The sequence below is a fragment of the Esox lucius genome, chromosome 8 (assembly GCF_011004845.1).
Source record: "Esox lucius isolate fEsoLuc1 chromosome 8, fEsoLuc1.pri, whole genome shotgun sequence".
Lineage (NCBI taxonomy): Eukaryota > Metazoa > Chordata > Actinopteri > Esociformes > Esocidae > Esox > Esox lucius.
In genome coordinates this window covers 13,304,706-13,320,703 of record NC_047576.1, presented here as the reverse complement: position 1 = coordinate 13,320,703, position 15,998 = coordinate 13,304,706, and the positions used below count along the sequence as shown (strand labels likewise).

Genomic DNA, 15,998 nt, shown 5'->3' with positions numbered 1-15,998 from the left:
CCCCCAAATGGCCCTGATCAAAAGTTTACATACCCTTGAATGTTTGGCCTTGTTACAGGCACACAAGGTGACGCACACAGGTAAAAATGGCAATTAAAGGTGAATTTCACACACCTGTGGCTTTTTAAATTGTGTTTAAATAGTCAATGAGTTTGTTAGCTCTCAGTTGGATGCACTGAGGCTAGATACTGAGCCATGGGGAGCCGAAAAGAACTGTAAAAAGACCTGCGTAACAAGGTAATGGAAATGTATAAAGATGGAAAAGGATATAAAAAAATATCCAATGCCTTGCAAATGCCAGTCAGTACTGTTCAATCACTTATTAAGAAGTGGAAAATCGAGGATCTCTTGATACCAAGCCAAGGTCAGGTAGACCAAGAAAGATTTCAGCCAAAACTGCCAGAAGAATTGTTCGGGATACAAAGAAAAACTCACAGGTAACCTCAGGAGAAATACAGGCTGCTCTGGAAAAAGACAGTGTGGTTGTTTCAAGGAGCACAATACAACGATACTTGAACAAAAATCAGCTGCATGGTTGAGTTGCCAGAAAGAAGCCTTTACTGCGCCAATGCCTGGTTACAATATGCCCGACGACACCTTGACATGCCTCACAGCTTCACAAATGGGCAGCTATACCACCTGCAAGATGCCCCCTTTAGCATGCTGTCATTGATGCTAAAGGGGGGAATACACTGTAAGAACTAAGGGTATGCAGACTTTTGAACAGGGGTCAGTTCCTTTTTTTCTTTGTTGCCATGTTTTGTTTTATGATTGTGCCATTCTGTTATGACCTACAGTTGAATGTGAATCCCATAAGTAAAGTGTTTTGCCTGCTCATTCATGTTTTCTTTACATATATTATCAATTCTCCAAGGGTATGCACACTTATGAGCACAACTGTAATTGATAAAAATGCATTTTATTTACAGTCTACACACAATACTCCCTAGTGACAAGGAGAAAACAATTTATTAGAAATACGTGCAAAATGAGAAACTGAAATATTTTATGTCGAATTGATCAGGGGAAGGTTATGAAAAAAATGCTCAAGTACTGAATGTTCCCATGGTTGGGCACAGTGGGCTACATCATTGTGAACTGGAAAACATTTGGAACCAACAGAGAGGTGACCAAAGGCAACGGTCAAACTTTTAGATTTTCAACTGTAGAAATGTAGAAATAGGAGAACCAGACAAGAAAAAACATCTCTGCAGCACTCCAGTAATCAGGCCTTTATTATAGGGAGGCTAGGTGGATAAGCCACTCCTGAGTAAAAGGCATAAGACAAGGACTATGAGAATATGCTCACCAGAGCCCCTTATTCTTGTTTTCAGCTGATTGTGTGGTCATTTGCTGCCTAGCCCATCTGTGACTGAGAAGTTTTGAGTTCCTATATGTTGTTTTGCACGTCAGTGACGGGACATTTCTCAGTAAACCTCAGACACTGTGTGTGTGTGTGTCTGTGAACAGCCTAGGAGGCTGCTGTTTGTAAGACATTGGAATCCATGGCCTGGGCACCAACTACCATACAACACTCAATATTCAATTGAAGAGTAACTGAATGTGTCTGATTCATATTGTAAGCCATGTTTCTCAGTCAATAAATATATTTTTCAAAATGGTGGGTGTACGTAATAAACTGCCCACTTTGGTAGTAAATTGATGAATACTTAAGTACACACTACAATGGATCGTGTACTATGTAACTATATAATTTTGTAGTATACACTCATTTGAAAAAGTAAGTATAACCCTTTGAAATTTGGACACATGGATATCTAAACTAAATACCAACCACACTCATTGATAAAGGCAATTTAACTCAAGAAGTTCAAATTTGAAACCATATATGCAAATAAAATGAACAGATGTAGCAGAAGTTATTAAAAACCTTATCTTTACCATAACATAAAATGGGTGGAATTAGATTTTTTTTGGGTGAAAATTAGTAACAGATGAAAATAATTGGGAATACATTAGAGAGTAACTTGGGAGGGCGCAGCCTTCCATTCACATTAGAATCTTGGTCTAGTTTGGACTTAACCATATGGACGTGTGGTATCCCATCATGTCAAGACCAAAATAACATTCAGATCAAAAGAACTTTAGAAGATGATTGATGCAGATGAGTCTGGGAGGGGTTACAAAGCCATTTCCTAGAAATTCAAAGTACATCCTTCCACTGTCCAATGGATCATCTACAAATTGAGAATTCCAGACCACTGGCAATCTACATAGGAGAGGCTGTCTCACTAAGTTCAGCCCAAGAGCTGACCAAACAATGCTAATAGAAGTCTCTAACAACCCCAGAGTAACATCAAGGAGGCCTTGTAACAGCACATTTTGTAATAACATGGCATTATGGAATAACTTGACTAAATGTAATGGACAAAATGTACTATTTATTTATGAAAATGTAATAATATGGTGCATTATGTAATAACCAACCAAATAGGATTTCTTCATCTGTACAGTTAAAATTTTAACAATTAAGCTAACTAAACCTCCCAAATATTAAATAAGACCCCTATGACCTCCCTGGTCCACTTGGCGTTATGGTTCACCTAAACAGTTATAGTTCACATAAAAGCTTTTATTTCTAGCAGGGTTGACTATGGCAATGGTCTTTTGACAGGCCTCCCCAAAAAGATCCTCATAAAGCTTCAGCTTATTCAAAATGCAACTGATCGAGTTCTAACAGGGTCCAATAGTTCAGACCACATCACCCTGATTCTTAAGTCACTACACTGGCTTCCTGTCAACCAAAGAATTGAATACAAGGCAATGCTTGGTGCTAAACTTGGTGAGTGCAAGGGATAAAGTGGGTGAAGCAACAAATGCTGTGCATCTCTGAACCAGGCTCCCTGTTTATCTTAAAAGTAACCTAACCCTCAAAAACTTCTGAACCAGATCTCAATACCATACTGTTCATGGATGCTTTTAGTAAAATTATTTGTGTCCTTTAAAATGTTAAATGTATTTTATTTCTAATTTAGTGTGACTAAATTATTTCTCTGCAAAGCATTGGATTTAGAGGTTTCTCTCATTTAGAGTTTACTGTAGAGTAGCTCAAACCTTTATGGTAATAATCATGTGCTTGTTAGCAATGACAGCACTCGCTAGCCTGGCAGATAATATTGGTCTTAAAAAGCTTAACAGGAAACATTTTTTGGTAAGGCCTGTTAGAAATAGGCCTATTAGTCCTACATAAATCTACAATGTGATCATCATACATATGGAGCCAAACTGAGCTCAAATGTATTGACTGTAAGAAAAGAAAATATGTGTTTGAACGAAGACATTTTAAGATCGGACGTGAAAATCCTTTTAATGATTTTAGCATACATTTTTTCCACCCTTGAATCTATGTTTTTAATACTATTGAATTTAGTTTTTTCACACTATGAAATATTTCAGTTCGGCTCCATATCATCACGGATGCCAACTCTCACGCATTGACAGCGAGATACGGAATTGAAACGTGCTCTTATGCCACACGTCCATTTCTCTGTATAGTCAAAATGTGCATAATCCTTAATGGAAGGGCTGTGTGTGTGTGCACATGTCCTAATGTTCGTGTGTATACCAATACTTTGTTTGTGTCCAGGGGCGACTGGTCATTAGCGGCAGGTGGGGCACAGCCTATCATTTATTATCTATGAATATAGCATCTTCCTAAATAATAAATAATTAGTGTTAGGATTTTATTTCATGTTCATTGGTCCCTACCTTGCTGGTTCTGACTGCGTTCTGCCGATTCGAGTTCGGAGTAGTAGGCCATAGACTAAGCGTGAATGTGGGGCTGGATCCTCTCTCACAATGCAATGTACATTGTACATGTGAAAATATTAATACGCATGCTCAGAATGTTAGTGTGATCAATGTAGGTCACACAAATTTGATGCCAAGTGGGGCTGACTGCCGGTAGCCTCATTACAGCATCATTTCCTATTTCAGACCTGATTGGCTGTCTGTCTGGCACCAACATTAGTCGGCAAGAAGAGCGAGGAGGGTAGATTGTCTTAGTTAGCTTATTAGCTTCACAAATGCCAGATAACTTGAGAAAATGAATAAAGTGGATTTCATACTTGAGCACCGGTTTGAAACCCTTCATTTGGAGAGGGAACTTGAAGTAAAACGACTTGGTACCCATCAGCCATGGGATATTGTCATCACTCAAACTGCTGGTAAAAGTCACCACAAGTTTAAGGTGGAGTGGTTTTTGAAGAAAAAGTGGCTAACGGTTAGCATACAAAAGAAGGCACTCTTCTGTTTTCCATGCTATTTGGTGGAGATGGTACTTGGTCGAGGACAGGTTACAAAGATTTGAAACATCTTTTTGAGAAAATATGAGAGAGTGGGAGTCATCTGGACAATGCTGTGAAATTGGGCTTACTTGTAAGGGTAAATGTGTGCATACAGGCGCTCCATTGAGCAGCATAACGAACAAGTGGAGGAAAACAGGTACGTTCTCAGTCGGATCATAACATGTATTAAACTGTGTGGAAAATGTGAAACTGCACTGCGGGGCCACGATGAGTCGGTGGACTCCCTGAATCCTGGAATATTCAGGACTATGTGAGGGTGATTCGAGACTTCAGAGGCACTATGATGCTCAGCCCATCTTCAAAGGGACATCTAGCACTGTACAAAACTAACTGTTAGACTGTATGTATGAAGTGTACAGGGAGGAGATAGCCAAGCAAGTGGACGAGACATAATTTGTTTCCATACAGGCAAATGAGACAACTGATGTCTCCTGTAAATCACGAATGGTGGTTGTGTTGCAATACATGTTGCCTGACAATACAGTGACAGAGAGGTTTTTGGAGTTTGTGGAAGTCAAAGATAAAACTGGACTTGGCCTCTCTAATAGCATCAAGGGTATGCTGGAACCACTGAAGTTGGGAGAAAAGCTGTTCGCTCAGTCTTGTGATGTAATGAGTGGAAACATCAGAGGGGTACAGACGCTAATGAAAGAGACATACCCACATGCCCAGTTTGTTCACTGCTATGCTCACCAGCTGAACTTGACCTTGCAGCAATTTTGTTCAGGAAGGATGAGCATCTTGAAGGTGTTTTTTTCAGATTTAACTGCTTTTGCCACCTTTTTCTCTAGCGCTCCAAAACATGCTGCGGCACTTGCTGAGGCAACACAGAGACACATTCCAAGGCCACCCGCTGTACGATGGAACTTTAAAAGTAGAACTTTCAATGCAGTTTTGGAAAACTGCGCTGCGCTACTCCTGTGTATGGAGGACATACGCACACAACCAGGATGGGATGAGGCCACCATAAGTGAGGCATACGGCCTGTCAAAAAAATCTAGCCTTTCTGCAGTTGCTTGAATTTATCTTCCTTAATTCTTCCTTATGCCAGAAGTTTATGTTTTATACAACACTCTGCAAAAACTGAGCATCGATGCATCTGGGATTAGCAGTGCGCTCACCCGTTTCAAGGAGAATGTCCAGAATATGCGGAAGCAAACTGATGAATGGGCTGCCACCCTTCACGATGGAACAGACCAGCCAGGCCGACGAGTAACCAACACAGCGCTGGTGATGAAGGAGGCATGCGACACAGTCATCTCCCAGGTGGAACAGAGGTTTTCACAAAGTGACCACCTGATCGTTGCCAAACTGGTTTGACAGCTCGCTCTTCCCAGAATTTGTACTGTCAATTCCCTACATCTAAGCTTGACTGTGCGGTGAAACTATGGCCTCTAGGAAACAAGGAAAAGTTGAAGTCTGAGCTGACCACTCTGTACCGCCACACTGAGCTTCACACTGGTAAGACGGCCCTGTCTCTGTTAAGATCCATCCATGAGAACAACCTAGAGGAGGCTTTTGCTGAGACCGTCACTCTGCTGAAAATTATCAACACCTATGACGACATCCAAGTCAGAGAGGAACTTTTCCACCTTGAAGAGTATAAAAACCTTCACTCGCAATACCACGGGACAGTCACGACTCAACGCATTGGCCATGTTGTCCATCGAAAGCCAACTACAGCAGCTGATTCAGCAGCTACATTCCAAAATCATCGAAAAGCTTTCCCAAAAGAAGAACCGCCGGGCTATCTTTCTCTTCTAGTGAGCCCTCAGCCTTGGTGAGTGAAAGCATGGTCAGTGCATTGGTCATATTTTTGTGCTGGATCGATCCACCGTGCCATTCGCCGTTGCCGGCTAAAACTCTATAGGTTAAAAAAGAAGCTGTATATATACAAGATCCAGAAGCGCAGGCATTTTCTCTGGGCCAAGGATCATTTAAAATGGACTGTGGAAAGTGGAAAAGTGTTCTGTGGTCAGACAAATCAAAATTTTAAGTTCATTTTGGAAAACTGGGATGCCATGTCATCCGGACTAAAGAGGACAGGACAACCAGAGTTGTTATCAGTGCTCAGTTCAGAAGCCTGCATCTCTGATTGTATGGGGTTGCATGAGTGCGTGTGGCATGGGCAGCCTACACATCTGGAAAGGCACCATCAATGTTGACAGTTATATCCAAGTTCTAGAACAACATATGCTCCCATCCAGACGTCGTCTCTTTTAGGGACGACCTTGTATTTTCCAACATCACAATGCCAGACCACATACTGCATCAATTACAATTTCATGGCTTACATTTGGCGCATCATAAAGAGGACGGTGCGACAAAGAAGACCTAAGATAGTTGAGCAACTTGAAGCCTGTATTAGACAAGAACGGGGCAACATTCCTATTCATAAACTTGAGCAACTTGTCTCCTCAGTCACCAGATGTTTGCAGTCTGTTATAAAAAGAAGAGGGGATGCCACACAGTGGTAAACTTGGCCTTGTCCCAACTTTTTTGAGGTGTTGATGCCATGAAATTTAAAATCAACTTATTTTTCCCTTAAAGTGATACATTTTCTCAGTTTAAACATTTCATATGTCATCTAAGTTTTATTCTGAATAAAATATAGAAATTTGAAACTTCCACATCATTGCATTCTGTTTTTATTCACATTAGTACAGTGTCCCAACTTTTTTGGAATCGGGTTTGTATATATCCTATATTTTGAAATGGTTTGTGCCCCATCAATGTTTTACATATAAAAACGCCACTGTTCGTGTCAGTGAAACACTGAGTGTCGTGAAGTTAATACCCTCAAGCATAGTTTCTAATAAAGGAATACAGTGACACTTGATGTAGATACAATCCAATGAAAGATACAATTAGTTCACTAGATTAGTAGCATCTTTTCAAAATAATTTTATGTCAGCATAATTTCTGATAGAATGCATTCTCCTTATGTTATAATGATTTTGATGAACGAAGACATCCAGTTTGCTTGGTTATTACATACTGCACCAAATTATTACATTTCCATAAAAAAATTCAACTCCCACATTTTGCAATAATCACCGCATTATGTAATAATTTATTTCAAAATGCAAGGACATTTTGTCAGGTCCTGGCTATGTAGATGCCCCTAGCCATCTCTGCACTGGTCTGGGGGCCATAGTTGGGACCTGGCAGAGAATAGTTGCCTCTAGGCATCTCTGTGTGTTGTTTCAGGTGTCCCCAATTTGAGACAGCTGGCCTGTGTTGCCTCTGATTGGGGACCCTATTTAAGTTGCTGGTTCCATCCCTTGTGTGGTTGGTTATTGTTTTCCCTGAGGAGACTCATTTTGATTTGTGGTCTTTTTTTTCTTTCGTTTTTTTCTGTTGGTTAAACCTGTCTTTGAACCACTACCCTTCCTGCAACTGCTTCCACCACCTACCACAACCCTTACAAATGTATTACATTTTGCGTTAAAGCTGTTTATTACAAAATGCGGCAGAATATTACAAAATGTGGGTGTTATTAAATAATGAAATGACAATGTGTTATATTTTGTGGTGTTAATACATAACAAGCCTCTCTAGCCACAAACAATCTATCCATAAGTCCATGTATGTACATTAACATACAGCTTGTCAAGGCATGTACTGGCAAAAATCCATTTAAACAATCCTATATCTTTGCTGGACTGTTCTGTAGTGTCCAGAAGTCTTCATTCCACAAAAAGTTTAGATTCAACTTTGTCATTGAACAACAAAATGCAGTTAGTATCTAACCAAAAGTGCAAATAGAAGATTGCAGAAAATGTACAAGTTAAACATTTAAGAACAATGTATGTTATAGGTGGGATGCGTAAATATGCAATGAAGGCAAATGCATGTACAAATGGGAATTCTAAATGTGCAATGAAAGAAAATTGAAAGTGCTAGACGTCCTTATCAGACTTTGCAAAGCAATGTCACAGTCCAGTAGTACAAAGACAGTAGTGCAACGAGGGAATACTAAGCGGTGGGCAGGTGGGTATAGTTAGTGATGGGTCACAGAGTTCAGCAGGGTTACAGTAGCTGGAAAGAAACTGTTCCTGAGCCTGCTGGTATGGGAACGAAGAGACCTGTACCATCTGCCTGATGTTAGGAGGGAAAACAGTTTGTGGCATGGATGTGAATGGTCCCTGATGATGCCCGCACCCTATGCAGACATCGCTTGCGCTGGAAGCTGGCTGGGAGCCTGGCACCGGGGATTTGCTGGGCGATTTTCACCACCTGTTGCAGGGCCTTCCTGTCGGCCAAGGAGCATCCGCCAAACTATACAGTGGCACAGTTAGACAGAATGTTCAAAAAGATCTTGGGAGACGGACAGGCTTTCTTCAGCCTCCTCACAAAGTATAGGCTGTCGCACCTTTTGACCAGGGTTGAGGTGTTGAGGGTCCAGGAGAGGTCCTCGGAGATGTGGATACCCAGGAATTTGAAGCTGGGCACATGTTCCACCTCAGTGCCATCGATGAGAACTGGGGCATGACTGCAGCCTTTAAACTTCCTGTAATCCACAATGAGCTCCTTGGTTTTCTTTGCATTTAGGGCCAGGATGTTATCAGCGCACCATGCCGACAGGCACTTGACCTCCTCCCAGAAGGCTGACTCGTCATTGTCACTGATCAGCCCTACCAACGTGGTGTCGTCTGTAGTCGACGATAGTCATAGATGACGAGGGAGTACAGGAGGGGGCTCCACACACAGCCTTGTGGAACACCATTGTTAAGGATTAGGTTGGAGGAGGTGAAGTTGTCTAACCTGACTGACTGGGGTCTGTTGGCTATGAAGTCCTAAGTCCAGTTGCAGAGAGAAGGGCTTATCACTAGGTTATGGATTTTGCTCACCAGCCTAGAGGGGATGATCATAATGAATGCTGAGCTAATGTCTATGAACAGCATTCTCACATAGGTGTTAGTTTTGTCCAGGTGGGTCAGGGCAGAGTGTAAAGCTGTGTCGATGGCGTCCCCTGTAGACCTGTTGGATCAGTAGGCAAACCGGTAGGGATCCATTGTTAGGCAGTGGGGGAGGCAGGACTTAAGGTAGGCCAGGACCAGTCTTTCGAAGCACTTCATGAATGTGGGGTTGAGTGCAACAGGTCGGAAGTCATTCAGGCTAGACGCATTCAGCTGCTTCGGCACTGGCACAATGGTTGCAGTCTTGAAGCCCATAGGGACAACCGACTGGGCCAGTGACAGGTTGAAAGTGTCAGTAAAGACCTCAGCCAGTTGCTCTGCACATGCTCTTAGCACACGCACTGGGGACGCCATCAGGACCAGCGGCCTTTCGTGCATTCACCCTGCTCAGTGCAGACAACACATCTGGATGGGTAGTCTGAGGGGGAGGTTGTCTGGGGGGAGTACAGTTTCAATGGCTGGCTCTTTGTTGTGCCTGTCGAAGCAGGCATAGAACCTGTTTAGCTCTTTGTCCGAGAGTCCGTGATGGCTTGGATGCCCTGCCACATGTCGAGGTTCAGAGTTGTTGTTGAAGTGCCCCTCAACCCGCAGTTTGTGGTCATGTTTAGCTATCTTGATGCCCCTTTTCAGGTTGGCCCTGGATGAGCTGTAAGCCTCGTTGGATCTGAAAGCAGCATTGTGTGCCTTCAGCAGTTGTCGGACCTCTCTGTTCATCCAAGACTCTCACCCTAGAAAATCTAGGGTGAGAGCTGAAAATAGCAGTTGTGTTAAAGCACAGCTCAAACAAATAATAATTATTAACATTATTAAGCCATTATTCTGGCTATAGAGCACAAAATACAACAGCATCTAATTGTAATTTATTTCAGAATAAATCCAACTCAAAATATTTGCTTTAGTGCAATATCTTGCTTAACTGTAATTACATTTTATGAGTTTTGACAAACATCAAGAACATGATTTAATTTACTTAGTTGTTTTCAATATGTTAAATTCTAACAACTTTCCACGTGGCTCTGTTTTTCCACATGGCATCTGTAAATGTTATGATCATTTAAACAAAAATGTAGTTTCTATATTGTATAGGCAGCTTGTTGTGCCATGTGAAGTGATGTGGATCATGATGAACATATATCAAAACCATCAGAAATATTTATATTTAACGCTGAATATCAATAGTTATTTCCTCCGGTTTTCCACTTCCTCAGCACCACGCACTCAGAGAAAGAGTCACAGACAGACCACAATCCAGCTGACAAAAATAACAAAGCGCACCTAAACTTTGCGACTTTTTAATTTGTTGTTTAACATTTCTCTTAATTTTAAGTTTTCTTATACTTTCTACTTACATTTTTTATGATTATAATTATGATTTATGATTCTGATTACTGTGGTTATATTTCATTGTCTAAAAAAAAAATGAATAAATTGACAGTCCTTTTACTTGCTTATGCTGGTGAACATTAGCAAACACATCAAATATCATGTGATTTTTCTGAAATTAAACTAATTGGAAGTACATTTTAAAAGAAATACAGTATATGTTATATCTACTGTTTTAGTCTTTTGTCCGTGTTTGAAGTGTCACATCCTGTCCATGGTCACTTTGGCATGTGCTAACATGAGGTTAACAAGTGTTCATCTATAAGGCTCATGAAACTATCCTAGCCACAGAAGACCCCCCCCCCCCCCCCCCCAGGGGCATCTACATAGCCAGGACACAAAGCCAGTCTAATTTACTGAGCCAACCACACAAGGTTCATTCATCAAAATGAGTGTGTGATTTGCATGTTTCTCATTAATTTCTTTGTTTTGTACAGGACACCTACAGATTACATTGCTTTACCAAATTGGCATGTATAGGAACCTCAATAAATCTCATATGAATGCTGTCTTCCATCCCTCCACGTGGATGACTTTCAGTAATGAGCAGGACACAGGAGGAGATAAGAGGAGGAACAGAAACATCTCCTGTGTCCTGATTAATATACACACCTAATTCTATTCTTTATAGCTGGCAAATTAAAATAGCCCACCACTGCCCACTCCGTTGTTCCATTAGCTGGAGTGTGGGGAAAGGGTTGGCCCAGGTTAGCAAGGACGCTGGTGGCAGACAGGCTGGGTAGATTAGTGGGAGTGTCCCTGGACTTGATCAGAATAGTATGTAGAGTATTCATCAACAGGCAGCGTATCCCTTACACACACCCCCAACCCAACACACACACCCAGGGGGGTTTTAATTGCTCCTGGGGAAATAACTTAAATGGAGGTTTCAGACTGGGACAGGGACATGTATCCTTTGCCAGAGGACCTTAATTAGTTATGTTTGTTTCATTGTTTGTAAGTTTGTGTGTGTGTGTTTGTGTATTTGTGTGTGATCCAGGTCTACCTAATACTTAATAAATACATAAGTATTTGGCAGGTCCTTACTAGGACAAATTATGATTTAGGGAGAACAAACAATTGGGCATTGTGTTAGAATTTGAGTAACTTTTAGGTTAAGGCATTACAGACTAGTTATAGGGTTTGGTTAAGTTCAAGCATAAGCATTAGGACTTGGTTAAGTTTAAGCAGAACTGTTATTGAGGTTAGGTTTGGATTAAGGTGAGGGTTAGATTTAGGTTTACGGTTAGGGAACATGGATTTATGGGCTTCAGGTCCCTACAAAGGTAGAAAAACGAATGTGTGTGTGTTAGAGACTCTGTCAGGATCTATTGAGGGTCTGATGCAGATGCTGAACTGCTGGGGGTGTGTTTGGTGTGTGTCTTTTGACTTTGAATTGGGAAGGAAATTGCCACCAGACCCCAGCAACAAGTTAATTGGTCCTGACCTATGGGGACAGATTCATTACGAGAGGGAGGACCCAAGGACAAAAGCACTACCCTAACAATAGAGACCATGCATGGACTAAGTCAGCAGAGCTGCCCTATTGTATCAGCTTCAAGAGTACCATCTGAAGGACTGTGTAAACACTGCAGCAATAAATGTCTCTGGCCTGGTATGACACAGAAACTCACTGAGAGTGGTATTGTAAATTGGCACGCCATTGAGAGTGAATGAACCGCTGCACAGCCTGTTAGTCGTGTCAGTGCTATCTGTGGCATGGATGCCCTCCCCCCACCCAAGTCCATCTGTGCCCATTGGCCTTCTCCACTCAGAAGCCTGTGCAAATTAGGTTTGGTTTTAATAACCTGATGGGAGGGAACACTATTGTTTTACTAATAGGAAGGAGGGGTGTTTGTTGAGAGTTAATTTAATAGATTGCTTTGAAGTGTGTGTGTGTGTGTGTGTGTGTGTGTGTGTGTGAACACGTGATGGGGGCATTGCACATCTCTATAAAAGTAAGAGTCCAGTGTTGCTGCAAGACAATCGCGCAGTGCCATGCTTTGTTACGGACCATTTTCAGAAGAGAGCCTACTAAATCCATCTCAGACAGGACTCCAGACATTGCAGACGGTTGATTTCCTGTCAGAATACAACTTGATGTTAGAAGAGGACACCGTGCAGGACCACAGCAGTGCCGGTCGATGTGAGTTTGATAATGTACAATATTTGATCACTTACATCACGTTTCTTTTCATATTCAGAACGAAGTCGAGTTGTGCATATGACCTGTTGTGCTTGAATATAACAAATTCAGTGTTTTCTTTCGTGTATTTTCAGCGGCATCGAGGTGCAATGGTGATTTGTGTCCACCAGGGGCGGTATGGCCCTGCACTGGTTGTGGGGAGCCCATCAGAGACCCAGAGGTATTGCGAGTCGGAACAGACCAGCAGTGGCACATCGGGTGTCTGTACTGTGATGAGTGCCACTGTCCTCTAGGAGAGAGCGTCAGCTGCTTCCTAAGGAATGGCAGGACGCTGTGTAGGACAGATTATGGCCGGTGAGTCAGCAGCTTTAACTATAGGCGGTATGGCGGAGAGCTTGTAAAGTCACAATGTGATGAAGAAAGTCCTTCTAATGTCATCAGTGTGATGAAAATAGATCTTCTAATGACAGCAGTGAGATGAAGACTGATCTTCTAATGTTGACAGCGTGTGGTTGTGTGTTTCTGACAGAGAGAGAGAACAGCTGTCATTCATCTCAATCTTTAGTTTATATCCGTGTGTTTGTTGTTTTGTGTGTGTTTGTGTGTGTGTGTGTTAGACTATTTGCTGAGAAGTGCAAGGTTTGCGGGGAGGCTTTGCTGTCCTCTGACCTGGTTGTGAGGGCAGGAGGACAGATCTACCATCCTGCCTGTCTGCACTGCTCAATCTGTGGTGCGTTACTCAGGCCTGGGGATTCCTTCACACTGGGACCTCAAGGGCCGCGCTGTCAGGCTGAGCACACGACGCCAGAGCAACAGAACCGTGAAGGAGACACGCTGAAACAAATAAAAGGTTCTGTAGTGGGGTGTGCAGTTAATCCTTCAAAAAATGTATTATAACATTCGCCTGCACTTACTGTAGATGTTTAAATGTGTCCATATATTGACAATATTTGTGTTGCCCTGATTTGGGACAGGGAGAAGAGGTGGAGTTTGGGAGAGGTGTGAGGACAGGCTCAAGAGTAGAAGGGTGAGGATGCGTACTGTCCTCAGTGACTCTCAGCTGAGAGCCCTGCGCTCCTGCTACTCCCAGAGCCCCAGGCCAGATGCGCTTGCCAAGCTCCAGTTAAGCCGACTGACCGGCCTCAACCAGCGAGTCATCAGGGTGTGGTTCCAGAACAAACGATGCAAGGACAAGAAGAGCCATGCCAGGAGAGGGGCCAGGCCAGCAGGGGGCTTCACAGTGAGTCAGGTACGTGTGTGTGCGTGTGAGTGTGAGAGAGAGAGTAGTAGTAATTTAACTCTAGTGAGTAAATCTTTGTTCCAGGCCTTGCTGTCTGCCAGACCAATGGTGGTCCTCTCTCCAGAGACCCCTGACTTCGCCCTCCAGATCTACATCTTTAAGTCCCCATGGCAATCCCATGACGGCCATGCTACTGACAGGAAAGACCATTTTCTCACGGAGACATCACAGGTACGTGACAGTTGGGACCACACTAGCAAACTATTTCATTCTTGCTTAATTTATCACAGCTTCTTTAGATTGACTCCTCGTGTGTCCGGGGAAGTGGTGATACTCTTACCACATGATACTCCTTTCACCGCATTTTCACCATATTAATTATCTTTCTATTCCCCTTAGAGCACATGTTCCTCAGAGGACCTGCACTCCTCACAGCATCACAGTGTTTAGGACGTGGTCACCATGCAGACTGTCTTGAGTCTACATTAGCACCATCCCAATAAACTGTCCATTATTCAGAGGTTTCAATAAAACTGTTCACCACCATGTTAAAGGTTTCAGTTGATCTGTTTGCTATGCTGGTGTATGAACAGAACAGTTTATTATGCTGATATTTCAGTGACACTGATGATTATGCCTATGCATTAAAGGGAACTGTTCACCATGCAGATGTGCAAAGTACAGATCAGCGTAACAAAATAAGAATGTGTCTTCACTACACCACGTCCAAATACAGCATACATCAGGAGCTGTACTTTTCATTCAAACGTCCAGTCATTACATGTGATGCCTACGTGAGCTGTCACCATATGATTTCACATAAGTCTGCAAGGACACACAGGCTGTGGCACTGTGGGTATTATGGAGGAATCAAAGCCCCACAAAACCAAACCATAAGTGGAACTGAGTCATCAGATGCCCAGACATATTCCAATCGTCTTCATGACAACTTTTTTATTGTGGCAAGTTTTCACTAATCATCTGACATGCAAATCAACTACACACAACTTGTTACTCACACTTGCATTTTGCCACTGAAATACATTAATGTGAAAATCAAGTGAAAGTACACATCCCCCCACAAGGGGGCAATACAGTCTCAACACGAGGGATTAACACCATTTACTCAAACTTTTTCTGGTATTTCAATGACAACGGAGAACGATTCAGCAGTAAGTTGCCAGTAAATTGCGATCGAAAGTCACCTAGCTTGTGTGAGGAGAAATGTGTGGCTAGGAACGGTTAGTGTGATGTTTCTGTGGGCTACAAAACTAATTTGTAAGGTTAAACATGGGCTGTCTACTCTGTTTTCAGAACAAGCCCACTCAATGTCACAGATCACATTGCAACTGCATGCATTCTCCCATTCTTTTTTTCACTATTTTATCACTATGGGAACAAAATCATGCATTTATTCCTATTCAAGAACATGCAAATGCATTGTTCACTTTCATCTGTATCTTTTCACCGCTTTCATACTCACAACTGGCTAACAAACCGAGCTTCTTTTTTATTTTCAGCGCAAGACTCAAATGAGAAATAAATGTATTCTCATAACCCACAACCCACCTCTCACATGCTTACATGCCTAGGATCTATATTTGGCCCAACCCATAACCTATGAAACCCTGTGGAATAGTGTTTTCTCATCTCTCGTTGTCTCTTTATCCTTAGTCATTGTGACTTCTTTAATCATACATCCAATTCTTCTTTATTCGTCCCCTTTCCCCCACTCAGGTCCCTCCATTTTTTTGTTCTACCCACAAGCAGCCAGCCTCTCTCTGTATTGGCCTCTGTCAGTATAAACAGGATGTTTATGCCTCTGAATTGCAGTCAGAGCTGCACAACATTGATGATCAGATAGTGGCATAGTGGAGTATAGAGCTCAGCCCCCCTGATCTCGCACTCCCTGTGTAGATTAACAGGGATTTAGAGGTTCCATTCTGCTGTCCAATAAAGCAACACACAGCCTGAGACAG

The 15,998-nt window shown here is 42.3% G+C and overlaps 1 protein-coding gene across 3 annotated transcripts; it reads left to right on the top strand.

Moving 5' to 3' along the window:
* The first annotated feature begins 12,634 nt into the window (after positions 1–12,634).
* LOC105011669 (insulin gene enhancer protein isl-2b-like) lies at positions 12,635–14,557 on the top strand. 3 transcript variants are annotated; one of them, XM_034293948.1, is made up of 6 exons: positions 12,635–12,779; positions 12,914–13,133; positions 13,523–13,629; positions 13,754–14,028; positions 14,104–14,250; positions 14,419–14,557. In XM_034293948.1, exons 1-6 carry the CDS (start codon positions 12,734–12,736, stop codon positions 14,467–14,469), a joined length of 846 nt encoding a protein of 281 aa, XP_034149839.1. In that variant the 5' UTR covers positions 12,635–12,733; the 3' UTR covers positions 14,470–14,557. The 3 variants fall into 3 exon arrangements, with proteins under 3 accessions (XP_034149839.1, XP_019904508.1, XP_010870181.2); XM_020048949.2 differs by having other exon boundaries at positions 13,397–13,629; positions 13,754–14,019; XM_010871879.3 differs by having other exon boundaries at positions 13,397–13,629.
* Positions 14,558–15,998: the final 1,441 nt, after the last annotated feature.